The 27,473-nt window shown below is 39.3% G+C and overlaps 2 protein-coding genes across 3 annotated transcripts; one reads left to right on the top strand and one right to left on the bottom strand.

Moving 5' to 3' along the window:
- Window positions 1-1,059: 1,059 nt before the first annotated feature.
- LOC117989248 (venom carboxylesterase-6-like) lies at window positions 1,060-25,695 on the top strand. Of its 2 annotated transcripts, none has more exons than XM_034976592.2 (11): window positions 1,060-1,301; window positions 5,958-6,054; window positions 6,910-7,095; window positions 7,647-7,832; window positions 14,386-14,576; window positions 14,894-15,062; window positions 16,314-16,498; window positions 17,943-18,093; window positions 19,893-20,028; window positions 21,966-22,137; window positions 23,131-25,695. In XM_034976592.2, the coding sequence occupies exons 1-11, from the start codon at window positions 1,071-1,073 to the stop codon at window positions 23,134-23,136; spliced, it is 1,710 nt and encodes a 569-aa protein (XP_034832483.1). In that variant the 5' UTR covers window positions 1,060-1,070; the 3' UTR covers window positions 23,137-25,695. The 2 variants fall into 2 exon arrangements, with proteins under 2 accessions (XP_034832483.1, XP_034832482.1); XM_034976591.2 differs by having other exon boundaries at window positions 21,966-22,200.
- A 335-nt stretch (window positions 25,696-26,030) lies between these two features.
- Window positions 26,031-27,292, bottom strand: LOC117989256 (B-cell receptor-associated protein 31). Its single transcript, XM_034976604.2, has one exon. It carries the CDS (start codon window positions 27,140-27,142, stop codon window positions 26,474-26,476), a length of 669 nt encoding a protein of 222 aa, XP_034832495.1. The 5' UTR covers window positions 27,143-27,292; the 3' UTR covers window positions 26,031-26,473.
- Window positions 27,293-27,473: the final 181 nt, after the last annotated feature.

Below are 27,473 nucleotides of genomic sequence, written 5' to 3'. Positions count from 1 at the left end.
AGTGGTGAAGAATAAAACCCACAAGTCAACACGAGATTTTATTTAGGTAAGTAGGGTCGTGAGTTATCGTGCTGGCGTCACTACAATAACTAAACTTGTAGTAGGCCGTACTTCCCTGTTTCGCCGTGCGGTAACGTCCCAGAGGTAGCGGGAGTCCGGCGAGATGGTCTTCCGGGAAGTGGAATGCGCGCTCGACGAGGTGCACGGCGGCAGACCGCTGGCCAGGTGCGGGGAGTTTCGTAGCGCCGGAAGAGGGTGCCACGTGATGCGCCTGGCGTAGGCAGCGGCAGCGAGAACCAAGGTGCACGAAGAAGGTGAAAGGCGAAACCAGAAGGTCCAAGCGGAATCCAGAACCCGTTTATACACGGGTTACGAATCCACGTAGGTCACTAAACTGTTATTAATAGTTCCAGGAACACGGAAACTATTAGAAGGAACACTTCCGAGGAACAATTCGCTTCCTGTTACTTTTCGAAAAGATTCCAGACTGATCTTAGTAAATATGCGCGGGCGCCGCGCGGCAGTTTTGCCCTCTCGCTTCTCGCTGCTGCACGCGGAACTCATTGGTTGAAACACGATTGCAGTCGTATGCGCGCGATATTTCCGCTAATATTCGGTTAGGCGCCGAATTTTTTATTAAATAACATGCAACGTTCTTGTACAACGTTACAACGTGCTACTACCCATGCAAAAAATCACGTCAATCCGTTGCACCGTTGCGACGTGATTGAAGAACAAACAAACACACTTGCGAATCGCCTAGCAGGTCTTTGAATATACCTACCCATGTAAAAAAATCAATTCGATCCATTCGAGTAGTTGAGGGACAATCCAACAAACCAACAAACAAACACACTTTCGCATTTATAGTATGGGTAGTGAATATGCGCAGCGGCATCGCACAGGCATTGCACTGCCATCCAACGCAACGCATGATGTGGCTTCACTCTAAGTCTAAGGGCTCTTTATTTTATTACGGAACCCTTTAAACTATTTACTACCTACTAACACAACTTGTTAAATATAACCTCGCATCAGAACATGTTCACAATCAACTCAGTGACAGTCAGATGCCGATGACCGGCGCACGCGCAGACAATATAATAAAGATGGCGTATTTTAGGCTATTTTTGTTTTTATCTCTCATTGTCATTGCGAGAAGTCAAGGGCCGAATCCCTTAGTGCGTGTGTCCAGTGGTATTTTGCAGGGCACATGGAAAGTATCCACAAACGGCAGGAATTATGCGAGCTTCTTTGGCATACCCTACGCCAGACCTCCGGTTGGAAAATATAGGTTTAGGGTAAGTGAAGTAAACAACCGCCCAAGTGCGAGTCAGGCTCGCGCACCTATGGTTTTCCGTACTACAGTCGTATTTTATCGTCATTTTGCACGATAAATCAAAAACTATTATGCATAAAAATAAATAAAAATTGTTTTAGAATATACAGGTAAAGCCCTTTCATATGATACCCCACTTGGTATTGTAATCTAACTTTATAAGTTGAAAATACTATAATTATTTGTTCAAAACACTTTTTAATTGTTTTTTTGTGATGTGACCACAAATTCACGGTTTTCAAATTTTTTCCTAATGTCTGCTATAAGACCTACCTAAATGCCAAATTTAATGATTCTAAGTCAACGGGAAGTACCCTGTAGGTTTCTTGACAGATAGACAGACAACAAAGTGATCCTATAAGAGTTCCGTTTGTTCTTTTGAGGTACGGAACCCTAATTAACGCAACATCGACCGCGTGGATTGTATTTTTTTTAAATCCCGTGACTTATTGGTTTTCCAGAATAAAAAGTAGGTACTCTATATCCGTCCCTAGGATAGCTATGTCTATGCCAAACGCCACAATTGGGTCAGCGCGCGGTTGAGCCGTAAAAAAGTTACAAACAGATTGACAGACACACTTTCGCATTTATAATATTAGTATGGATTACGTAGATTATGGCTCTTTTACTAAATCTGCACAAATATTATCACTACCCCTATTATAAGTGCGAAAGTGTTGTTTGTTGGTTTATTGGTTTGTTGGTTTGTCCTTCAATCACGTCGCAACGGAGCAACGGATCGACGTGATTTTTTGCATGGGTATAGTTAAAGACCTGGAAAGTGACATAGGCTACTTTTTATCCCGGAAAATCAAAGAGTTCCCACGAGATTTTTTAAAACCAAAATCCACGCGTACGAAGTCGCGGGCTTCAGCTAGTTATAAAATAAATGTAAAAATACAGGCAGAATATACTTTGCCTTTTCAACTTTTCATGGATAACCAAACTAAAGAAAGTTTTATCCAATTTTATTACCTAAATCCATATGGATGAAACCGCATGCATCATCTAGTATTAGATAGGTATACCTAGATTATTATAATAGTGACGATATAATAGATACATGTTGCCCACAGTAGGTAATGTCGTAACAAAGACATACGTGCCTAGATAGGTAACGTAGCTAATTAACGTGAATTCCATCTTCAAAGACATCATAATAGCAAGGACGACGAGGTCCTTGTTTTGTCTCACTAAGGACTAACTAACCATTTAATATGTACATAACTTTACTTTAAGTAGGTGTGTTTTGTATCGAGGTAGGTATACGTGTTTTTAATGTAAGAAACAGTTGTAGGCATGAATGTTTTTTTGTAATTCGAATTGTTTTCAGAATACATAAAGTAGAAATTTTTGCTACAGATTCTTCCTAACATGTTTGCGTAGTTTAACAAGGGTCTACTGTAAACCTAGGTGTTTATTTAAAATCCAATTCAATGTTTGGGAAACAGTAGCCTAGGCTAAAAGTACCTATAGTATATTATGGCCTTATATTGTTGAAATGTTAATTAGGCTATAAAGTGCAGTTTGGTTGGAACTGACACTTTACGGCTAATTAGTTACGTTTAATTAGTGCTATGTTGCTTTTTTATGCAGTAAATTGGATCATTTTGAGTGTACCTCTATAGGAATAATATTTATTTATTTTAAAAAGAATATTATAGCCATTAGCCATGTTAAATGACTAATATTCCCCTTTCCTCTCCAACTAAGCGTCAGGCTTGTGCTAGGAGTAGGTACGACAATTATTAGTGCAACGGGCGGAGTTTGAATCTTTCGGTTTTCAGTCCACTCCTTTACCCGTTGAGCTATTGAGGCTCTAAATATATTGTATAATATTAATGTAATGTGCTCTAATATTGTATATATATGTAGTTTCAACTCTATAAGCCTCAATAGCTCAACGGTTAAAAGTACCTAGTGAAATCCAAAAGGTCTTATGTTCAAATCCTAGGGCTATTGTCATAGAAGTCCGCACTTAGCCAGTCTGAGTATTTTTTGTTTTATAGTTATTATCTACTAGCTAATGCCCGCGACTTCGTACGCGTGGATTTAGGTTATAAAAATCCCGTGGGAACTCTTTGATTTTACAGGATAAGCCTATGTCACTCTCCAGGTCTTACCTAAATTATACCCATGCAAAAAATCACGTCAATCCGTTGCTCCGTTGCGACGTGATTGAAGGACAAACCAACAAACAAACACACTTTCGCATTTATAATAGGGGTAGTGGTTTTCTTTATCAAAAGTTTTAAGCTTCCTAACAAAAAAACTCTAATCGAAATTTTCACATTTTCATGATTTCTTCGGAAAATTCCTATGAAAATGATAGGAAAAGTTAAAACCAGCATTGAATTCTACGTTCTTGAATTATAGGAAAATGACACTCAATTATAGATTTCTTAAAAAGAGTTAGGTGGCGGACATTTTAGTCCTCCCCCAACCCCTGCCAGAGGTATATTTATATTTATGTTTTTCGGACTAGATATGTTTAAAATTATTCAAGGAACATCTGTGGTGAACGTCAAAGCTTATTCAATCATTTTAAAGGTTCGATCCACTCGCCACAGTCCACACATTTCGGCGACCTCCCTGTCGCAGTGGTAAGCGCTGTGGTCTTGTTAGTGGGAGGTCCCGGGCGCGAATCCCGGCAGGGGTTTGGAATTATATAATTTCTAAATTTCTGGTCTGGTCTGGTGGGAGGCTTCGGCCGTGGCAAGTAACCACCCTACCGGCAAAGCCGTGCCGCCAAGCGATTTAGTGTTCCGGTACGTGCCGTGTAGAAACCAAAAGGGTACCTATGGGTTTAATAAAAACTACCATACTCCTTCCAGGTTAGCCCGCATCCATCTGAGACTGCATCATCACTTATCACCAGGTTAGATTGCAGTCAAGGGCTAACTTGTATCTGAATAAATAAATAAAAACACGTTATCAAAACTCATATAGTAAGGTTTATATAATATATTCTGTGCCCAAATATTCATTTTCAATTGTTTTTCAGTATATTTGTCCGCGCTAATTAATCTTCGGAAAGGTTAATTCCATTTTGACGGGGCTTTCGTACTTTGCAGGCTTATGAAAGGGATTATCTAGGCTACTTTTATTCCAGGATAGACTTCAAAGCAAAGAGATCCTACTTACGGGATTTTTAAAAGTCTAACTTCTCGCAAACAGAAGCTCGATAAAAGCTCGAAAACTCACAAATTGGGTAGATACGCAATTTTAATATTATATTAAGTACCCCCACAGAATTCATGAGATAGAGTCAAATTATTTTATGTAGGTAGGTACCAACCGTATTATTAGTAGGTTTTAGGTAGGTAAATGGTAACACGGTTAAATCTTATTTATCAGCCTAAGTAAGCCTATTAGGTATGGAGTGCAGGGACCATGTAGGGACTGACTCGTAACTGAGATACAACTTATCAGTCATAACTCATATTTCATAACTGTTAAAGATAACAGATACCGAAATACACAGTACCACACTACAGCCTAATGAACAATTATTTATTAATCTACGCACTCTACGCAATATTTCTTTGTTTGCAGAGTGAATGAACTTTAGTAACATTGACAGCTAGATATCTAAATATATAAACGGAAAAGGTGACTGACTGATCGATCAACGCACAGCTCAAACTACTGGACGGATCGGGCTGAAATTTGGCATGCAGATAGCTATTATGACGTAGGCTTATACGCTAAGAAAGGATTTTTGAAAACTCAACCCCTAAGGGGGTGAAATAGGGATTTGAAATTTGTGTAGTCGACGTGTGGTACTAATATTATAAATGCGAAAGTGTGTCTTTCTGTTTGCTAGCTTATCACTGCCCAACAGTTCAACCGATTTTGATTAAATTTGGTACAGAGTTAGCTTACATCCCGGGGAAGGATGTAAGCTAACTCTGAGTTTCCACGGGAGTTTTAAAAAACCTAAATCAACGCGGATGAAGTCGCGGGCATCATCTAGTTATATTTAACGAGTAAAATTTAACTCCTCATGCGCCATTTTAACTTTGTGTCATATTTCATGTCAAAAGTGCGATTTTAGTCCTTTTTCTGAAGGTGAGCGCGTACTTTTGACATGATAGTTGACCCATATAATTAAAATGGCGCGTGAGGAGTTACTTTGTGCGGACTATAGGTACCTATATATTTTATATACAGGGGGATACGTATTACGTAGTGTGCTGATGGCTATTCCCAGTTGAAGAACTTGAAATCATCATCATCATCATCAACCAATAGACGTCCACTGCTGGACATAGGTCTCTTGTAGGGACCTCCACACGCCACGGTCTTGCGCCGCCTGGATCCAGCGGCTCCCTGCGACTCGTCTGATGTCGTCCGTCCACCTAGTGGGGGGTCTTCCAACGCTGCGTCTTCCGGTGCGAGGTCGCCATTCCAGCGCCTTGGGACCCCAACGTCTATCGGTTGTACGAACTATGTGCCCTGCCTATTGCCATTCGCAAGTCGCAACCCGTTCTAGTTCTCCTACGGATCTCCTCATTTCTTGAAATCTTGGAATCTTGGATCTTGAAATGGGCAGCAGTAATCAAACTTCGTTCACGGTTCAGAAGAACATTGTAAAAACTTAATGATATTGTTTTAGGAGCCGCAACCTGTGAAGACATGGGCAGGAGTGTGGGATGCCACGCGAAGTCTATCTGTTTGCCTGCAATATGACCCCTTCGACAAGAAAATTGCAGGTAATATACTAATATACTAATATTATAAAATGCTAAAATCTGCCTGTCTGCTAGCTAAAAATAAAGCTATCTCTGTACCAAATTTCGTTAAATCGGTTGGATGGATGAGCCGTGAAAGGCTAACAGATAGACAGACAGGAAGGGGAAGGACATAGGCTACTTTTTATCCCGGAAAATCAAAGAGTTCCCACAAGATTTTTAAAAACTTAAATCCACGCAGACGAAGTCGCGGGCATCCTCAAGTTGTAGATAGGTAGCTATATTACTCAATATCAATCAACCTTCAATTGCCTTTGGAGTTTTGGACTTACCTATTATTTTTTTGGTAAGTAGGTACTTACTTAGATAAGGCGTCGGTTACGAAAGTGATACAATTTTTTCAAAGGTAACCATAAAAAGCCTGTATTAATTTTATTGTCGCTACGTAAGGTTTAAGTAGATACTAAAAAACGACACGCGTTCTTAGAAACGATTTTTACGTTACGCATTATTTTTATCACAATTTCGTTAATATGATCGTCTTATTACGCGTATAATCGACTCTCTTAGTCATATATTTTGATCAAAGTGATTTTATCTTCTAGAATAGAATAGAATAGAATAGAATGTTTTTTATTCATGTAAACTTTTTACAAGTAAACATCTCAGTTTTTTTTATTAACATAGGTCAATGAGATTCTTCTAATATCATTGACATAGGTACTGTCCAACGCTGCTACGGCAGCACTGCGACATAAAAACGTTGCGGCGCCGCGCCGCACCGCTCGTGTGCCCGCTGATACGGTGTGATCTTTGCGGTGCGGCGCCGCAACGCATCGTGTGCCCCCAGTCTTACATTTATGTTTCTCTTTCTAGGCAGCGAAGACTGTCTCTTCATAAACGTCCACACTCCGAACCCAAATGCTGGTGCCTTGATGCCTGTAGTTGTCTTCATCCATGGTGGCGCCTTCATGTATGGAGGTGGAGGAGGTTACAGTGCTGTGCATTTGATGGATAGAGATATGGTCTTTGTGACGTTCAATTATCGCTTGGGACCCTTAGGTAAGATTTTATCAAGGGACTAACTAATACTATAATATCTCCCACGCAGTTGGATAACCTCTATGGAGTTTAGACGCCGTGGCCGAAATTGGGTCGGGAGGACTTTTTTTTTATTCACATAGGCAAACGCTTGACCACAATCAATCACACCTGATGGGATGATGAGGCCTAAGATGAGACGCATTTACCTGGAAGATGCCTATTCATCTCTGTGCTCTTGTTTTAAAGATACCTAAAACATTATTATTATTATCATACTACAGTCTACAACCCAATACTATCCGGGACTCGACTCAAGACCCGTAATGGTGCGCTTAATGGGAAATTTCTAAGCAATACTTAATTGTTGCTCGGCAACACGTATGGATCCATCTGGAGCAATTATTTTGCATAACATTGGTGAAATTTTCAGGTACCTAGGTATTGCTGGGTATTGCAGTAAATCGCCTGGAATTGCACAATTATTGCCCGTATAAGCGTACCTTAACTAAAGAAACTAGCTACTAGACCAATGACGCAGTTAAAATACCTAATAACATCTACTTCGCCAGGATTCCTAAGCACGGGAGATGAGGTGATACCCGGCAACGTTGGTCTGAAAGATCAGGCCTTCGCCTTGAAGTGGATTCGCGATAACATCATGATGTTCGGTGGAAACCCTGACAGTGTCACTCTCACCGGCTGCTCAGCTGGTGGAGCTAGTGTGCACTACCAATATCTGTCACCACTTTCTAAAGGTACAGTAAACATGATCAATAATTACTAGGCGAAATAGGTAATCGAAACATTATTTCGAATCGAAATATTACATTTTCAACAAAGGTTTCATTCACTTTCATCGAGGTTACATTTTTATCGAAGGTTACATTTTCGTCTAAGGTTACATTTTCAACAAAGGTTTCACTTTTTCTTCTTCTTCGCTCTGGGGCTGGTTTCCGCACTTAAACGTTTTCGTCTGTTGTGCGTGCATCGGCCCTCCCCGCCGAAGTCTTCACTTCAGCCATCTAAGCTCGCTCCAGATGCCAAATAGACCGCCCAGGTTGCCGAGGGCTTCATGGAGTGGTTTCACTTTCATCGAGGTTACATTTTCATCGAAGGTTACATTTTCATCGATGGTTACATTTTCATCGCAGGTTACCTACATTTTCATTGAAGATAACATTTTCATAAAATATTCCTATTTAATATAATATAACTGGATTACGCCCGCGACTTCGTCCGCGTGGACTACACAAATTTCAAACCCCTATTTCACCCCCTTAGGGGTTGAATTTTCAAAAATCCCTTCTTAGCGGATGCCTACGTAATATTATTAGCTATCTGCATGCCAAATTTCAGTCCGATCCGTCCAGTAGTTTGAGCTGTGCGTTGATAGATCAGTCACTCAGTCAGTCACCTTTTCCTTTCATATATTTATATGAAAATACCAGCACAATAGTTACAACTTACATGAATGATAGGTAGGTACTAGATAGTTAAGTAATCGATCAATAAACCAAACGACTTTTGGAACTTTCTAAACAATAAAAATAAATTAACGAGATAGAAAACAGCACTCCACGTGATTCGTTTCATAACATGAATAAAATCCAGACTTGTTACTGTCTAAGGTTAGGTTCAGATAGGCGTGAGATCTCGCACGTGCCAAAAATCGTGCCTCTACGTACAGTACGCGGCCAAAAGTGATGAACATCGGCCCTTAGAATGACATTTCAGGTTTGTAGAGCGTTGACTCTGTCACTCATGCCTACATGATGTTTTGTCGGTCTCAATGACCGAGACAGTCACAAATGTTATCTCCTTCTAAAGATCGATGTTCATCACTTTTAGCTGCGTACTGTACTAGCTAGGTGATTCTCTAACTCAGTGTCTAACACTAAATGATAGCCACCGAGGTTGGTTGGTTCTACAGTGCTGGTTCACTGGGTGCTATTAAAATATTTTTTGTAGTAAAACCTTTAACTGAATTAAAAGCATTTTAAATTTTAAGGATTAAAAAGTGAACTCGGTGGCTTTCAGTGTTAGAAACTGAGTTAGCGAATCACCCTGCAGGAATTTAGTTCTGGGAAAGGTTGATGGGCTGTGACACATAGATGGACTGGATAAATCTATAAATTACCCTGTTTTACTACAAAATATACCTACAAAAACAAAAGATTTTTTGGATACTAAGTATCTCGACTCTCGAATTTGGTTTGGTTTGGTGAGACGTAAAATCTTGTACTACGGGTACAGGTACTTAATATCTATCACTCATATCTCGTCTTGTCGAAATTGCGCCTTCGCACGACCTTCTGAACACAGCCTTAAAACAGCTTAAAGGCTGTTTTTATCCTTGGTTGCCGAGTCGAAACCTATTTGTCACATAGATTATGTCATTCGTCCTAGCCTTTTCTTATTAGTATTCCGTAGCTTTCTTATTAGCGTAGTAACTTATACCTATACCTACTAGTTTTGCCCCCTACTTATTATATTTTTTCTTACCTGTGTCATTCGAGATCATCTATATCTATCTACTAGCTGCCCCGGCGAACTTCGTACCGCCTAACAGTCGATTCTTATGCAGGCAATTTTTAAATTTTTTCTCTCCGTAAGAGCCATCCTCGTACTTCAAGGAATATTATAAAAAAAAGAATTAGCGAAATCGGTTCAGCTATTCTCGAGATTTGCGATTGCAGCAACACATTCAGCGATTCATTTTTATATATGTAACTAGCTGATCCCCGCGGCTTCGCCCGCGTAGATTTAGGTTTTTAAAGATCCCGTATAGCCTATGTCACTCAGGAATAATGTAGCTTTCTACTGGTGAAAGAATTTTTAAAATCGGTTCAGTAGTTCTAAAGATTACCCCCTACAAACAAACTTAACGACATTACCTCTTTATATAATATTAAAATCGGTCCAGTAGTTTTTGAGCCTATTCAGTACAAACAAACAAACAAACAAACAAACAAACAAACAAAGTTTTCCTCTTTATAATATTAGTGTAGACAACGGGCCGTGCAGCAGAAATCGTAATATTTTAATTTCGCCATAACTTCAAAACCAAACGTCCAATTTTAATCATTCAAAGACCAAATATTATCTCCATAAACTGTTCTTAGTGATGAAATCATTTATTTTGATAAGGATTAATAGCATGAGTAAAATAAACGCGTTTAAATGTAGTCCAAAAAGAATTCAAGATTTTTAAATAAAAAAATGGTTGCTGTGCCTCACTCGACATAGATGGGTATAGTGTGTCGCGGACTTTTTTGTAGATATTTATAAGATCTACAATTAATTAGAACATTTTATGGTTCTATCTTTTATAGTTTAGGCAGCGTACGCAAAATAAGTAACTTTTCTGGTTGATTTTTTACACCTTGTGTCCGAAAAACCCAAATATCTTACGGAACCCTATTTTTTTCCAAAATAAAATATAGCCTATGTTACTCGTGGATAATGTAGCTTTCGAATGGTAAAAGAATTTTTAAAATCGGTCCAGTAGTTTTTGAGCCTATTCAGTACAAACAAACAAACAAACAAACAAACAAACAAACAAACAAACAAACAAACAAAGTTTTCCTCTTTATAATATTAGTGTAGACAACGGGCCGTGCAGCAGAAATCGTAATATTTTAATTTCGCCATAACTTCAAAACCAAACGTCCAATTTTAATCATTCAAAGACCAAATATTATCTCCATAAACTGTTCTTAGTGATGAAATCATTTATTTTGATAAGGATTAATAGCATGAGTAAAATAAACGCGTTTAAGTGTAGTCCAAAAAGAATTCAAGATTTTTAAATAAAAAAATGGTTGCTGTGCCTCACTCGACATAGATGGGTATAGTGTGTCGCGGACTTTTTTGTAGATATTTATAAGATCTACAATTAATTAGAACATTTTATGGTTCTATCTTTTATAGTTTAGGCAGCGTACGCAAAATAAGTAACTTTTCTGGTTGATTTTTTACACCTTGTGTCCGAAAAACCCAAATATCTTACGGAACCCTATTTTTTTCCAAAATAAAATATAGCCTATGTTACTCGTGGATAATGTAGCTTTCGAATGGTAAAAGAATTTTTAAAATCGGTCCAGTAGTTTTTGAGCCTATTCAGTACAAACAAACAAACAAACAAACAAACAAACAAACAAAGTTTTCCTCTTTATAATATTAGTGTAGATGTTGTAAGGGTGGTAAATTGGGCGGAATAGAAATATACCCGGATACGGAATAATCTACCACCTTACAAAGATTTTCACCAAGTCTTATCCATAGAAATTAAGTTGCCAACGTGAATGTGCAAAAGAAATAAATACGGAAAACGAAAGCAAAAAAAACGGAAAACCGAAAACTAAAAACGGAAACGCAAACGGAAACGCAAACGGAAACGCAAACGGAAACGCAAACGGAAACCCTGCAACAAAGAAAAAAACAAGATTATAATTTGTGCTGTGTGAAAATTTCGACACGTGGAATTTTCCCGATCAAACACAACTCACCTATTGAACTCCTGGCCACCAATGGTTTTCAGGAGTCCACCCACAACCCATTATCCTCATTTATTTGGGAAGGTAAAATAACTGGAACTGAAAGGGAAAATCATGAAATTAGGATTTTCTCTAACCAAACCGCCATTTTGTCGAATCCACATTACTTGATTTTTCACTCACCATAATTGATGAAACATTGAAATACGTTAGGATGACTAAATTTATAACTATTGTATTTTCCCAGGCGAAGCCATGGGCGAAAAAGAGTGAGATTTTCCTGGAACGAAAAAATTCGTCTTCACATGTTGACTCCAGAAAAATTCTAAATCTCACCAATCGGTGTTGCCAGACGCAACCCGAGTGTGGCCGCTCTCATTTAGTTTGATCATGAAGCCAATTCATTTTTGAATATTTGCGGAACCTAAGGATATATTATAAGAACCGTTTTGTTAATGACTTAACAATAAACAAATGATATTATGGTTTTATTTAATTATTTTGTTTTATTTTTACGACAATTGACAACGAAGCAAACGCCATCTATTGTGGCTCGAATGAACTCTGAACATCGACCCACGCGTAGTTCTGCACCTTGATGCTAGGTGGCACCAACATACTTTGAACAAAATTGATTTTTATTAAAAGCGAAACGCTAGTTAGTAGTTCAAAATTTACAACGTCACAATGTAGATATCTATATCTATACTTATTATATAAAGAGGTAATGTCGTTAAGTTTGTTTGTAGGGGGTAATCTTTGGAACTACTGAACCGATTTTAAAAATTCTTTCACCAGTAGAAAGCTACATTATTCCTGAGTGACATGGGCTATACGGGATCTACGCGGGCGAAGTCAGCTAGTGTGTCATATAACTCTATCTCGTTTTATCTCTAAGACTGAGATCTATAGAGCGCACTTTGACTTTGCTCAAACCTAAGACACTGGTAAAACGAGACAGTGTTATATCGCTGGCATAAATATATCTCGTTTTAACTGAAACTTAAGTCTAGAGAAGATCTAAAGAGCGCACTTTGATTTTGCTCAGACTTAAGACACTGTTAAAACGAGACAGCACTATGTCGCTGGCATAGATGTGTCTCGTTTTAACTGAAACTTAAGTCTGAGCAAAGTTAAAGTACCTATGCTCTATCTCGGGATTAGACACTATCGTCCCGTGTTCTGTGTGCCCAAGACTTTACTCTCACGTAGGTACAGACCGTAGCTTTGTGGAAAGAGTGTCAGCCTGTAAACAGGAAAATAGGGAGCGACGCTCGCTGAATGTTTCTTATCTAGGTATCTATTTCTTAAGTAATTAACATGGCGGGACTAGTCTCATCACCTCTAGACAAATATAATATGGAGATTACATACAGTTTCCCTATGCTAATAAAAGCTTTAATCATCTTATTATATAAAAGGAAAAGGTGATTGATCGACTGATCTATCAACGCACAGCTCAAACTACTGGACGGATCGGGCTGAAATTTGGCATGCAGACAGCTATTATGACGTAGGCGTCCGCCAAGAAAGCATTTTTTGAAAATTCGACCCCTAAGGGGGTGATTTAGGGGTTTGAAATTTGTGTAGTCCACGCGGACGAAGTCGCGAGCATAAGCTAGTAATATATAAAATAATATATAAAAGGGAAAGGTGACTGACTGACTGACTGATCTATCAACGCACAGCTCAAACTACTGGACGGATCGGGCTGAAAGGCATGCAGAATGCAGATAGCTATTATGAGGTAGGCATTCGCTAAGAAAGCATTCATAAAAATTCAACCCCTAAGGGGGTGATTTAGGAGTTTGAAATTTGTGCAGTCCACGTGGATGAAGTTGCGAGCATAAGTATTTAAGTACCTATATAGATCTGCGGATACCTATTTATATATCAAGTGTAGGCCCTGTACCTAACTTACTTATCACTTAGTTTACTTAGCTCTTAGTAAAGAGGTTTATTTTACATCTACATAAGTGAAAAGTGCTAATTCTTGCTCACAGATCCTTAATTAATTACCCCAGTTGTAAGCTCAATGCATATTTTTCATTATGACCTGCCAGTAAACAGGTTCCTACCTAACTAATGCCTACCCTAGCTTCAAACCCTGTGCACGCCACCGGATCCAACGTACTCGACCAAATGCATTCGGCTAACGTGTACTATAAGTAACCCTACCTACGGAAAGAAGTTAGTATTGGGATCTCTCTGTTTCGTAATCCCATACAATTACAGATGACAGAGACGAAAATCTCATAAATAAGTATACTTACCATAGAGTTATGATCACATCACTGATACTTACATTCGAAATTAATTCGAAAATGTTTTCAAAAGACATTTGAAATTCGATTCGAAAACATAGTTTCGTTTGTGATTGCTTGGTGACTCAATAGGTTGGTGAATCAAAATAGTGAACGCCCAAGTTATGTCCCCAACCAATCACAAACACGTTTTCAAAAAACATGCAAAATTCAATTCGAAAATGTTTTCAAAAAACGTTCGGAATTCAATTTGAAAACATAGTTTCGTTGCGATTGGTTGGTGTATCAAAATGGTTAACACCCACTGAGAAATTGTCTCTGCCATTTGTATAGGATTACGTAACAGAGAGAGCCCTCTAATAACTTCTTTCCATGAATAGATTATAGTCAAAGAAATTTTAAGAACTAAGTAATTCGATGTAATAAGAATTATTAATTCTTTCTATATCCACGAGTATAGTATCTACAAACTTCCGATTTTACATGTAGGCTTTCTCTATAACGCAGACTTCCATAGAAAGGATTTCCATATAGCGTCTTCTTTCCAGGTACATTCCACCGAGGAATAGCATTCAGTGGTTCAGCGTTTTCATCGTGGACGCACGCTATTAAACCTGCGCAGAAGGCCAAAGCACTGGCCGCCATTGTTGGCTGTCCTACCACCACTACTCGCGAAATGGCTGAGTGCCTCAAATTTCGGCCCGGAGAAGTCATAGTCAACGCACAAATTGAGATGTTTGTAAGTGAACGGAATTAAACTTATTTTACGCTAATAACCGTCTGCAAATGAATCCTTTGCAGACGGTTGCGAAGCTGAAGTGGCAATGGGCAGAGCACATAATATATAGTTCGTAAAACCGATAGACTTTGGGGTCCCAAGGTGCTAGGATTACCAAATTTTTAAGACCCCATGTAAATAATATACATGTAGGTACCTACCATATCTGAGCAAAATAAATAGATGATTATGATTATGCTTCAGCTTGAGTTCGGTTCGGACTGAATATGATAAAGTAACCAAATTTCAAGCGGCCTTAAAAAAATCTTGCATTTTAGGATTGGAAACTCCATTGGTTCACTCCGTTCACGCCTACAGTGGAGGCTCCGGGAACAAGAGAGCCCTTCCTCTCTCAGTATCCTTACATCTCAAGCCAAGCTGGCGTCATGCATTCTATCCCACTTATAACTACTGTGACTTCGGGAGAAGGACTATATCCTGCAGCGTGTAAGTCAATCTAAATATATATCTAAATATATAAAAGGAAAAGGTGACTGACTGACTGACTGACTGACTGACTGACTGATCTATCAACGCACAGCTCAAACTATGGAGGGATCAGGCTGATATTTGGCATGCAGAAAGCTATTCTGACGTAAGCATCCGCTAAGAAAGGCTTTTTGAAAATTCAACCCCTAAGTGGGTGAAATAGGGGGTTTAAAATTTGTGTAGTCCACGCGGACGAAGTCGCGGGCATCAGCTAGCTAAATTACTGGAACATTTTCGTTGACGAACTTTTTCCCCTTTCCTACCCAAAAATATAGGGATAGAGGATGTTTATTTTTATTTATACATCACAACCAGCTAAGGGCAGAAAAATAACGGCTCAAAGGACGATTATCTCTTTGGTAGCGATCTCTGCTAAGCAATATACAAACAGCTTAGAGGCTTAGCTAACATGTGTACCAATATATAGACGTCTTTGACGCATTTTTCCTACTGCCGGTTTTATTGATACACTACAACAAAATGGAGAAGAATTTCCTTCTGATTTTCTCCTTCCAAAAGCGTTTCTTTACAGATTTTCCTTTACCTACGAGCATCATATTTATATTTTCGAATCGAAAACTGCGAAAAAATCGGAAAATGATAAGTACTTACTGCTTTTCGAAAGGAAACGCTTTTGGGAGGAAAATATCAAACAGAACATTAGGTAATTTCTCTCAGTTAAATTAAGAAATAGGTTTGATTGTGACGTCTTTATGCATTTTCTTTTTTTTTTTTATTCGTTATAGGCGCCCGCTCTTCCACGATCACACCTGATGGGAAGTGATGATGTGGCCTAAGATGTCCACGTATGCCTAGAAGGTGCCTATTCTCTCTTGTTTTAAAGATACCCGGATTATAATTGACAGGAAACACTGATCTAGGAAGAGTATTCCAGACCCTAGCCATGCGTATAAGGAATGATGACGCAAAGCGTTTCGTACGCGTAGATGGAATGTTGACGACATAGGGGTGGAAACTCGCCCGGTGTCTTGCGGTACGGTGGTAGAAAGGTGAGGGAGGAACAAGATCGAACAGCTCCTGAGCACACTCTCCGAAATATATTTCTCTCGGTTAAAATATACAACAACATTGGGAGAAACCTTCTGTGGTGTTGTTACCAAAATATAATTTTAAATGACAACCAAGTGGTGTTGTCTAGTGGTGTCGTGGACAAACACCTAATTAACTATGTTGCATTATTTTTTACAGCATACCAAACGGACCCAACCATTCTACCAGAACTAGAGTCAAGATGGGAACACCTGGCTAGCAATATTTTCGAGTACAACGACACTTTGCCACTTAACTTGCGCGCTACTGTTGCCCAAAAGATAAAGGAAAAATACTTGGGGGGTAAACCTGTGGGGCAGGACACGTTTTCGGGACTCGTTCAAGTAAGAAATACACATTGAATGTAACTTACATTTGAAACCGCTTTCGAAAGAAAAACCTTGCTACTGAAGTTGACATTAATATACCTACCTACTTCTTTTTGTGCAGAAAACCAAAGGATTTAAATGGTTCACTATAGATGCTGATCATTTATCCATAGATACGCTCAAAGATCCAGGTTTTTAGAGCTGAAAGGTTCTTCTTTAGTTTTAGTTTAGAATAAGGAGGAAGACTAATCTAATGAAGTCTTCATCATTAAATTTCGCAGTTTTTTACTGGTTATTGCTTCTTCTAATCAAAATCCATCCGTATTACATTGCAAAAGTGTATAGGTATTTATCTGTTTGTCTTTCTGTCTGTTACTTTTTCACGACTCAATAGCTGAATCGATCTTGAGAAAATATTTTGTGCCAGAGATAACTCATGCTTTCTGGAGACGGACATAGTAAGTAACTTTTATTCCGGAAAATCAAAGAGTTCTCGAGAGATTTTAGTAAGACTAAAAGCCAGCGCACATTTAGGACGATGGCATGGCAGAGCATTTTATCTTTACCAACGTAAATTCAGACGTAAGTATTGGTAACAAGATACGGATTCCAATGTTTAGAGATCGACCCCAAGGCATCAAAGGGGATTTCCCTTCGCGGCATTGAAGCGTGCTAGAGGATGCCGCGGCGGGATGCGATGGCATGCGACGGGATGTGATGTGAACGGCACGTTGCGACGCCATGCTTATGGATGCCAAGGCATGCGACGGCAACTTTCCAACTGCGATGCGTTGGTGGTAGCTCGGATGCCGGGGCATGCCCACGGCATACCATAACAAAGTCGCCGGCCGACCCTTGGCATGTCGCGGGATATCTCGTGGTCTTAGTAGCTGCTGGGTATCTAATAGCCGCTGACGTCATCAGCGTGCGCTGGCCGCGGCCGGTGGCAAAATCTCCTGCCCTGCCGTCCCTAGTGTGGGCTGCCTGCGAGCATCAGATAGTCAATATTATTTACCCCTGAGTGTAAGTATACATGTAAAAACGATGACAAACGAGACTTAGAGTATGGAGATTTATGAAATCATAATGTTTTCCCAGTGGTACTGATTCTGAGCACAACCTAATTTTAGAGTATTCGCATACTCTTCTTACTAATGTAATATGAAGGTCAGACACAGTTTGACAGTTTTAAATTTTATTTTTAGATGGTAAAACCCGTGATTTTAGCGCACAGTCGCGAGCCTACTGTTTAAATTAGCGTGCACTAAAATTTAGAGTCTTTAAATGTAAAGTTCATGTTCTGTCCCATTTTAGCATTGTTGAAAAGAAAAGATGCAGATACGTTAAATTTAGTTTAGAGAAAAACAACGGAATCGGTACCATTTTGTACCATACTAAATCACAAGGGACTTGAAAAGTTCTCTGTTCGGATATCAACTGACAATTTTCTGTTTCCCAGGCCCTCGGAGACCGCCATTTCGCGGTAGGTGTCGGCAAACTAGCTCAGATACATGCTCAAAGATCCGGCAAACCGACCTACCTCTACCGCTACTCCTACCGCGCGGAACACAGCTTGTCCGACGTCATGAGCCAAAGCCGTAAAGACTATGGTAAGAACTAAGAATACATCAGTACCCTTATTATATAAGTAGGATACCCTTAGTATAAATGCGAAAGTGTGTCTGTTTGTTGGTTTGTCCTTCAATCACGTCGCAACGGTACAAGGGATTGACCTGATTTTTTGCATGGGTATAGATAAAGACCTGGAGAGTGACATAGGCTACCTTTTATTCCGGAAAATCAAAGAGTTCTTACGGGATTTTTAAAAAACCTAATTCCATGCGGACGAAGTCGCGGACAGCTAGTCTAAATCGACACTAATATTATAAATGCGAAAGTGTGTCTGTCTGTCTGTCTGTCCGTCTGTCTGTCTGTCTGTCTGTCTGTCTGTCTGCTAGCCTTTCACGGCCCATCCGTTCAACCGATTTTGACGAAATTTGGTACAGCGATAGCTTGCATCCCGGGGAAAGACATAGGCTTTTTATCCCGGAAAATCAAAGAGTTCCCACGGGATTTTTAAAAACCTAAATCCACGCGGACGAAGTCGCGGGCATCATCTAGTATATTATAAAAGGAAAAAGTGACTATGCGTTTGACCAATGCTTGGCGAACGTCTACAGGACTGCTGGGGTATATAAATAAAATAAAATAAAATAAAAAGCCTTTATTGTCTAATACGTTAATTCCAATGATATCTCCTATTACAATAATTTATTTATTTTAACATCATTTTTGATCATAAATTTATCGTATTCGAAACAATATCAATTCATAAAAATATATAGCCTTTACAAAATGACTCATCACGCTCTATTTTTAATCTATGTGTCATATGAATCAACTGTCACGTAAAAAGTACGGTTCACGGTTCACCTTTAAAAATATAAGCACTAAAATCGTACTTTTGACATGAAATTTGACACAAAAAGTTAAAATGGCGCATGAGGAGTTAAATTTTAAGCGTTATACATGTTTATTTTCAAACAAAGCCAAACAACAAACATTTCCGGCTAAGCCGGAGGCCACGCGACCCTACGCATGTTACGTACATCTTATAAAACATTCTATAAACAGACTATCTGCTGCACTCAGAGTCCCTTAATCGTTACTTAAGTTTAGTTAAAACGAGACAGCTATTTCTCTCACGTAAATCTGTCTCGTTTTAACTCAATCTTAAGTAACGATTAGCGATTACGGCTGAAAATTTGGGGACAAACTGAAACAACAAAGGACCCACACAAGTTCGCTGGACTTGCGATTGCCGGCCTATTTTTGATGCAACTTTATTTTCACGCTGGTATAGCAACAGTGTCATGTCAGCGGGTGGCGAAACTGAAGTGGCAATGGGCAGGGCACATCGTTCGAAAAACCGATAGACGTTGGGGTCGCAAGGTGCTGGAATGGCAACCTCGCACCGGAAAGCGCAGCGTTGGAAGACCCCACACTAGGTAGACGGACGACATCAGGCGAGTCGCAGGGAGCCGCTGGAATCAGGGGGCGCAAGACCGTGGCGTGTGGAAGTCCCTACAAGAGACCTATGCCCAGCTGTGGACGTCTATCGGTTGTTGATGATGATAATGATGATGAGTGTCATGTGAGCGTACTCGGAACTAAATGTTAGTGATGAAGACACAAGCTACCTATAGTGCGCGACAGGTCGAGATGGCAATCGGGGTATGTAGGCGGAGAACGCGCCGCACACCCGCACGTTAACCCCGCTCGCTCGTACTGGGTTAGCATGGCTGTGCAGGTGTGCCGGGCATTCCCACCCCGATTGCCATCTCGACCTGTCGCGTACTAGACCTACTTCAGTTTTTTTGGCATGCTAATCCTATTAGATTTTTTACAGGGGTGAGCCATGGGGATGATGTTATTCTGCTTACGGCCCTGTTCACCCCATCAGACCAGAGTCACCAGACCCGTCCAGCAGACCTGCAAGTGAGAGAGGCTCTTATCGATATGATCTCCAGCTATTCCAATACAGGGTAACAATAACATGCAATTAATTAATCCTACTAATATTATAAACTTTAGAGCCTCAATAGCTCAACCGGTATAGGAGTGGACTGAAAACCGAAAGGTCGACGGTTCAAATCCCGCCCGTTGCACTATTGTCGTACCTACTCCTAGCACAAGCCTGACGCTTAATTGAAGAGGAAAGGGGAATATTAGTCATTTAATATGGCTAATATTCTTTAAAAAAAAAAAAAAAAAAAAAAACTAGCTGCCCTGGCAAACTTCGTTCCGCCTAACAGTCGATTCAAGTTTTTTAAATTTTTCTCTCCGTAAGAACCATCCTCGTAGGTACTTCAAGGAATATTATAAAAAAAGAATTAGCGAAATCGGTTCAGCTGTTCTCGAGATTTGCGATGAGCAACACAATTAGTGATTAATTTTTATCTTATAGATGTGAAAGTGTGGATGTTTGGATGTTTGGATGTTTGTGACTCAATCAAGCAAAAACGGCTGAACGGATTTGGATGAAATTTGAAATGGAGATAGATTATACCTTGGATTAACACATAGGCTACTTTTTATCCCGGAAAATCAAAGAGCTCCCGCGGGATTTTGCAAAATGTAAATCCACGCGGACGAAGTCGCGGGCACCAGCTAGTAAATTCATAAATATATTTTTTTCATCAATTATTTATGTATGTAATTCGAATGAATATCTATCCAAAATCCGCTCATTATAAATTACGAAGAACTATGTATTTTGTTCCATTTGCTAACCATACAAAAAAACTCCTTTTTAAAAATTCATAGTACCTACCTAGGTAGGGATATAATAATACGACATATTATTGTCATTGTCATAGGGTTAGAGCGTTCTATTGTTTAATTTTCCGACCTGCGGGCAAAACTGCGGTCATTTTACATTACGAGTGATGAATAATAACACTGAAATAATATTATGCTCGACCTCACTCAACATTTACAGAGCTATCCTACTCGCCGCAGTGTTTAATTTGCACGATGTTTGTTGCACAAATTGACAAACATGAAACGTAGGTAATCTAAATCTAAATATGTAGGATATAAAATGAAAGGTGACTGACTGACTGACTGACTGACTGACTGAATGACTGATCTATCTACGCACAGCTCAAACTATAATTGGACGGATTGAGCTGAAATTTGGCATGCAGATAGCTATTATGACGTAGGCATCCGCTAAGAAAGGATTTTTGAAAATTCGACCCCTAACGGGCTAAAATAGGGGTTCGAAATTTGTATAGTTGTAGTATATATTTGTATAGTATAGTAAAATAAATAATTTACTTACCTTTCCATTTCTACCTACGTAATCTAACGTACGGCGTACCTAAATAATATTTTACGTTGTCCATGTATAATTAACTGGGTACCTTATTACCTCATATTGTTGAATTTGCGGTGTATCTATCAATACACATTATCTACCACTAGCTGATGCCTGCGACTTCGTCCGAGTGGAATTAGGTTTTTAAACTAAAAATTCCGTGCGAACTCTTTAATTTTCCGGGGTAAAAAGTAGCCATTGTCACTCTCCAGGTCTTTATCTATAGGTACCCATGCAAAAAATCACGTCAATCTGTTGCACTGTTGCGGCGTGATTGAAGGACAAACCAACAAACAAATACACTTTCGCATTTATAATAAGAGTACTGATTTCTCTATCATCATTAAATAACAGATGAGGGTACTTAATATTTGTACCTAATTTGACCAATACTTACGTCTATTGTATTATTTGTGAGTACATAGCATTTTTTTTTGGAAACACAAGTTTTTCTAAATTTGCGGCGATAAATTTTGGCGTTTCTCAAAAACTAGGTAGGTACTATTTACAGTTAACCGCTTTTTAGAAACAAGACGATTGATTTTGTCTCTAGCTTTATCCAAAGACTGAATTTCAGTTTAACTACCCACCTTTTTGCAGCGTTCCAAGAATCATAAACGGCCCCGAGTGGTCACCAGTCAAGCCGGGGCAAGCTGAGCTGGACTACCTTGAGATAACCGGACCCAAGAGCATGGAGATGAAAACTAGCGCAGACTTCGGGAACAGGGCTTTCTGGGACAGCCTCGGCTTCATCGAGAATGAAAACTATCGTGTGAATATAAGAGATGAATTGTAGTTTTGTTGGTACCAAAATTATTCAACAGTGTACCTATAGGTAACTAGGTCTTCTTCTTCTTGGTGGTGGTGGCTGTGCAGGGCTTTTCCAGACCCTATGGGCTCATCCTGGAGGTTAAAATGTGGAACGCCTCACAATTTTGCGTGTCATCTTGCAATGTGACTCGCGTCTTACTAGGTATACGGGGCTTACTAGGTACGGTCGGCCTCAGAATTCGAGTAGCAATTTCGCCAAACTATTGCAACGAAAACCAGTCGCACTTATGACCTTTTTCTATAAACACGCCACACAAAAGATGTGCGCACAACCGTGCCGTGCAGTGCAAGTGAATTTGATCATTAAGATGCTAAACGAGTTTTGGCCTTTGACTGTACATTAGGTATATTACGTAATGTATTGTATTGTATTATTGTATTGTATTGTATTATTAAGTAGGTAGGTCAATAGTAGATTGTCAGCAACATTCACGACCAAGAGCCGTAAAACTAGTTTTAAAAAAACACCCAAGTGTCGATAACAACCGGTGCTGACTCATAGGTAACGATCGAATGAACACACAAACATTATTTTTTATAAAAATATGGACCTACACTCAAAAAGCGATGATAGCCTAGTGTTTAAGACGTCGCGTCATCGGCGCTCACACGGGGGTCGGGAGTTCGATACCGCATCTCTAACTTTTCCGAGTTACGTGCGTTTTTAAGCAATTAAATAGCACTTGAAACATCGTGAAGAAACCTACTTGCTAAAGAGTTCGTCATATTGTTCTAAATGGTGTGTGAAGTCTGCCAATACACACTTGGCGAGCCTGGTGGACTATGGCTAGAACCCTTCTCATACTGCGAGGAGCCCCGTGCTCAGTAGAAAAGTTAGAAGTGCGTGGATGGATCAAACCATTCTCTCCGAATAGGACATCTTAACAACTAGGCTATCACCTCTCTGATACTTATCGCACCCATTTCTATTAAGGCTTAGACACACAACGGTGACCGCAGCGACGCGCGACGGTAACTGAACGACAGATTGAACAAGGAACTGTGTGACGCACGACGCTGGATCCGTCGGACACACGTCGGACACGTGTCCTGTCCAAGCTTCATAATCTTGTGATCAAGATCAAGGCCATCAACTACATACTACTAAAACCCCAGCCATACTGTTTGTAAAGAAACCATCCACATCGGTCTCCACTCTCCACCCCGGCGGGGTGATTACGTAAAACGTTGTAGTAGCGACAGCAACGAACAGCAGTAGCAATGCGATAGTACGTTTGCTGTCTCTCTTCTTCTTCTCATTTTGCTTTGTGGCTATTGCTGTCTCTCTCTAGCCGGACGTTTGACAGCAATGATCGCGAGATTTACGCCTCGCGAGATACGTAATCACCCCGCCGCGCCGCGCCGGTTTACAACAGTGTTTACCTAAGTACTTAGGTACAAAGAATTTTTGTTGTAAACAAGCGCTTAGGTACACTGTATGTAAACCGCCGGTGGAGACCGATGTGGAGGGCCTGTTCACAACATTTTTGATTGCTCCAAGGACTGTACTGTACTAATAGAGTAATTTGACAACTAATAACTTTAAGCTTATTTCGTGGTTTAATTTAATGACATAAAATTATGGAATGGTTCTGGAACTGGAACATTGAGCCTCTTTTATAGACTTCTGATCATGTTTCAGATCAGTCATGCAGGCTTGTCAAGCTTGCAGTATATGTAAAACCGCCTTAACATGTCTACAATCAGCCAGTATTTTAAATGCTGAAGGGTTTAGTTAGGCATTACGACGTGTTTCGATATGGGTAACTAATTTATTGGACCTGTGTCCAGTCGTCTCTAATCTCTGATGTCGATGTGAAGTAAAAAAAAATAAACATTCTGGCACAGACTTTAGTACCTTATTACTTACTAGCTTATGCTCGCGACTTCATCCGCAAAAAATTCCACACTGTTCTATTCCAAGTGCTAACAGTAGGAAGGTACCATTTTTCTTGAAAAATTCCAACATAATGCATATGGGGAGTGCTCTGAAGAGCTTTTTGACCTCATTCCACCCTCATTTTTATACAACCGCACCGCGCGCCACCGTAAGGAATTTCACCCTCACCACCTGGGTGTCTGGTGCACTTCGACCGTCCGCTGTGCCAGATCCTTCTTTCCACGCACATGCAAACTGTGGAACCAACTCCCATCGGTGGTGTTCCCACTAGATTACATCATGGGGTTATTCAAGGGGCGGACCAACAAATTCCTAAAAGGCCAGCAACGCATCGGCCTCTGGTGCTGCAAATGTTCATGGGCGACGGTAATCACTTAACATCAGGTGACCCGCCTGCTCGTTTGCTCGCTATCTCTATAAAAAAAATCATGGAATTAACAAGGAAAATAAAATCCAGATGTTTCTCTTAATTTGTCAAAAAGTTAAATATTACACTGAGTATGATTACACTAATGGTTCTACCCAAACGAATAGATAAACGGATATCTACTCATGTGGTTCAACTATCGCCATTTTGTGCCCTGGATCCTGGCCACTCAGTAAATGGGCAGGATCAAGGTTAGTTCATTGTTGGGTAGAGTATCAGGTAGCCCGTAGTGTATCAGAAAAAAAATCTGTCGCACTCTCTATCTACGAACATCAGATGCGTACCTACGCGACGACGTTCCAATCCAGTAAAATCTTGACTGACGGACTGATCTATCAGTATCAACGCACAGCCCAAACTACTGGACAGATTGGGGTTAGATATTGCCCTGCACGCTAACCCGGCGCGGGTGTTCCCTCCCCGATTGCCTCTCGACCTGTCGCGTACTATAGGTTATAGGCATTAGGCCTATACTTAGCAATGCCAATAAACCAACAATGAATTGACTTTGATCCTGCCTATTTTTTTAGATGATATCATTAAGTTTGGAAATTTGAATCTACATGAATGTTTATTTTGTACCCCTTTAGGATTTAGTTAGCTAAGATAGCACAAAGTACATATTAACTTGTGTTATGTTATCCTGAAACTTTACCTAATTATGTATGCAAAACTTCAGTGAATAATTGTTATTAAGGACCTAGGTACCTACTTATGTAAATCTATTTGAAGATGTTTATTATGTAATCTATTTCAAGGCTTGATAAAGCCTAATTTTAATATTTTACAAAAAAACACGTTAAAAATAAAGTTATTATAAGTCCCGCAAATTACTATTGCGCTGGAACCATGTCTCAATAACATCTAAATGACGTCATTTTGACGTCAGCCGAAATAAAAATATACCATCGGCTCGAAACTTCAGTCTAGTGCTGACGTCACTAAAATGGCAACCACGCGGACTTATAACAAACCAGAATCTTTTCCAAGGGGTTAGTAATTGAAATCTAGTTATTTGGTTTCTAAGAAATATCCATTTATTCTATTAAAAATGTTTAGATGTTAGGTTTTTTTTAATACCTAACTACCTATCAGAATTTTAATAATTTTTTTTTACTTATTTGTGTCATGTAATTATTATTAGTGAAATAAAAATCAATTGATAAGTTTTAGTACATATTTTTATTTTATACCATTTCATTCCATGAAAAACCTATCCATAATTACGTACACTTCCCTTATAATAACTATAGTAGTAGTAGTTTAGAATAATAAAGGCAACTGTTTAAATTTTTGTATTTTTTTTTTCTAACAAACAAGGAAAACATCATTCTGAAAAGAAAGCTGTATTTTTAGCATATTAATATATTCATTTAGAAGAAATTAAAATTACAAAAGCAATTCAAAATAAATAAATAAATAAATTATTTTTATATTAGCATTAAAAATAGCTCGGAAGTGCCTACAAAGTAAACAGAAAAATAAAAAACTAATTTACATAAAATTTAAATAATTTACATAGGTATGTCTGTGTATCCGAATGACCGACAACAACAAAAATTCCAGATAATCTGGTTACTAATGTGTTAAATAATGATACGTTAATTAGATCAACAAGAAGTTATGGTGAAATTTAACAATGCAATAGCAAGACATTATTGTGAAATTCAACAATGAATCACAGCATTACATCAGTGTATGAATTAAATTTAATCAACAATGTGATTTGACATGTTTACAAATTGATGAACAAGGTTACAAAAATAGATATAATAAATACAGGCCATTTTTTGACCCTATAATTCAGGCAGAAAAAGAAATTTTAATTATGATTAATTAGCTTCTTTAATTTATTTAAAATAAGTATCAATGCTATAACCGGTGCACACCTCTGGTTATAGTTTTTTTTAATATAAAAAAGCAAAAAAAAATTGTACTTAATCTCTACATTTATTCATCCTTCTTATCTCCAGCTGCAACTGTAATCTTCTTCTGTAACTTGCTGTGCTCTTCTGCAAGTCTATCATATTCTTTGTTCAAACTCTCTGCTTGAGATTTTACAGCCTCTTTATCCTTCTTTTCCCTAGCCAACTCTTTTTCTAGAAGTTCTATTTTGCTTTCTAATTCTTTGCGGTCCTTCTTTGCAAACTCGTCGCCTGCACCTTGTTTTTCGAGTAAAGATCTCGCGGCAACCGTTGCACTTTGCGCTTGGCGGAAATTAGCTTCTGATTGAGCGTAGAGGTTGGCTAGCTCGCAAATCATCTGAATCAGACGACGAATGACAACGAGAAGGAACAATGCAATGCCAGAGATGTAAAAATTCCTTTGAGCGCGGAATAAACGCATGCTACCTTGCATCTCGGCGTCCAAATGCTGGTGGTCCGACGATTCTATGTTTGAATACTTCTGCATCTCCCGAATAGCGTCGAGAAGACATAATACCAGCACGGCGATCAGCACCACGAAGTAAATCGACGCTTGAGCACTTACATAAGCGAGAAACTTGGATTTGAAGAACTTATTCCATCTCGTAGGGCTTGCGATCGGCAAAGCTAACAATAGCACGAACGCAATTTCCGCATACAAAAATGTCGCAATAATGGTCCACTGGAGACTCATTTTTGTTGATTTAGTCCTACTTGTGCGTTAACTAATCCACCAAGAAGAATGCTTATTGCTTTGACTTTCTGAATCTTTTCTGATGAAAAACAACAACTTATAGCTTCGAGAATATCGGTGTCGGTGACTCAGCCGGGGTGCAAACTGCAAAGTCAAAGTTGTCATTGTCATTTGACATGACGTGTATTTTGTCTATGGAATTTCCCAAGAAGCTTGAAACCATGCTTGAAACACGCTAGAAATTACGGATGTGCCAAGCTGCGCGATTGCGGGAAAATATTTAAAGTGTATTACTTTACTCTACGATATGAGTCGTGTCGTGATCTGCGCG

This window comes from Maniola hyperantus, chromosome 15 (genome assembly GCF_902806685.2).
Source record: "Maniola hyperantus chromosome 15, iAphHyp1.2, whole genome shotgun sequence".
NCBI lineage: Eukaryota > Metazoa > Arthropoda > Insecta > Lepidoptera > Nymphalidae > Maniola > Maniola hyperantus.
The sequence above is the reverse complement of the archived record's forward strand: the minus strand, read 5'-3'. Positions and strand labels throughout refer to the sequence as shown.

Coding starts and splice junctions, on each gene's coding strand:
- LOC117989256 (XM_034976604.2), bottom strand. CDS start 27,142: ATGAGTCTCCAGTGGACCATTATTGCGACATTTTTGTATGCGGAAATT.
- LOC117989248 (XM_034976591.2), top strand. CDS start 1,071: ATGCCGATGACCGGCGCACGCGCAGACAATATAATAAAGATGGCGTAT. Junction 1,302..5,957: donor TTGGAAAATATAGGTTTAGG/GTAAGTGAAGTA, acceptor ATATTGTTTTAG/GAGCCGCAACCTGTGAAGAC. Junction 6,055..6,909: donor CTTCGACAAGAAAATTGCAG/GTAATATACTAA, acceptor TTCTCTTTCTAG/GCAGCGAAGACTGTCTCTTC.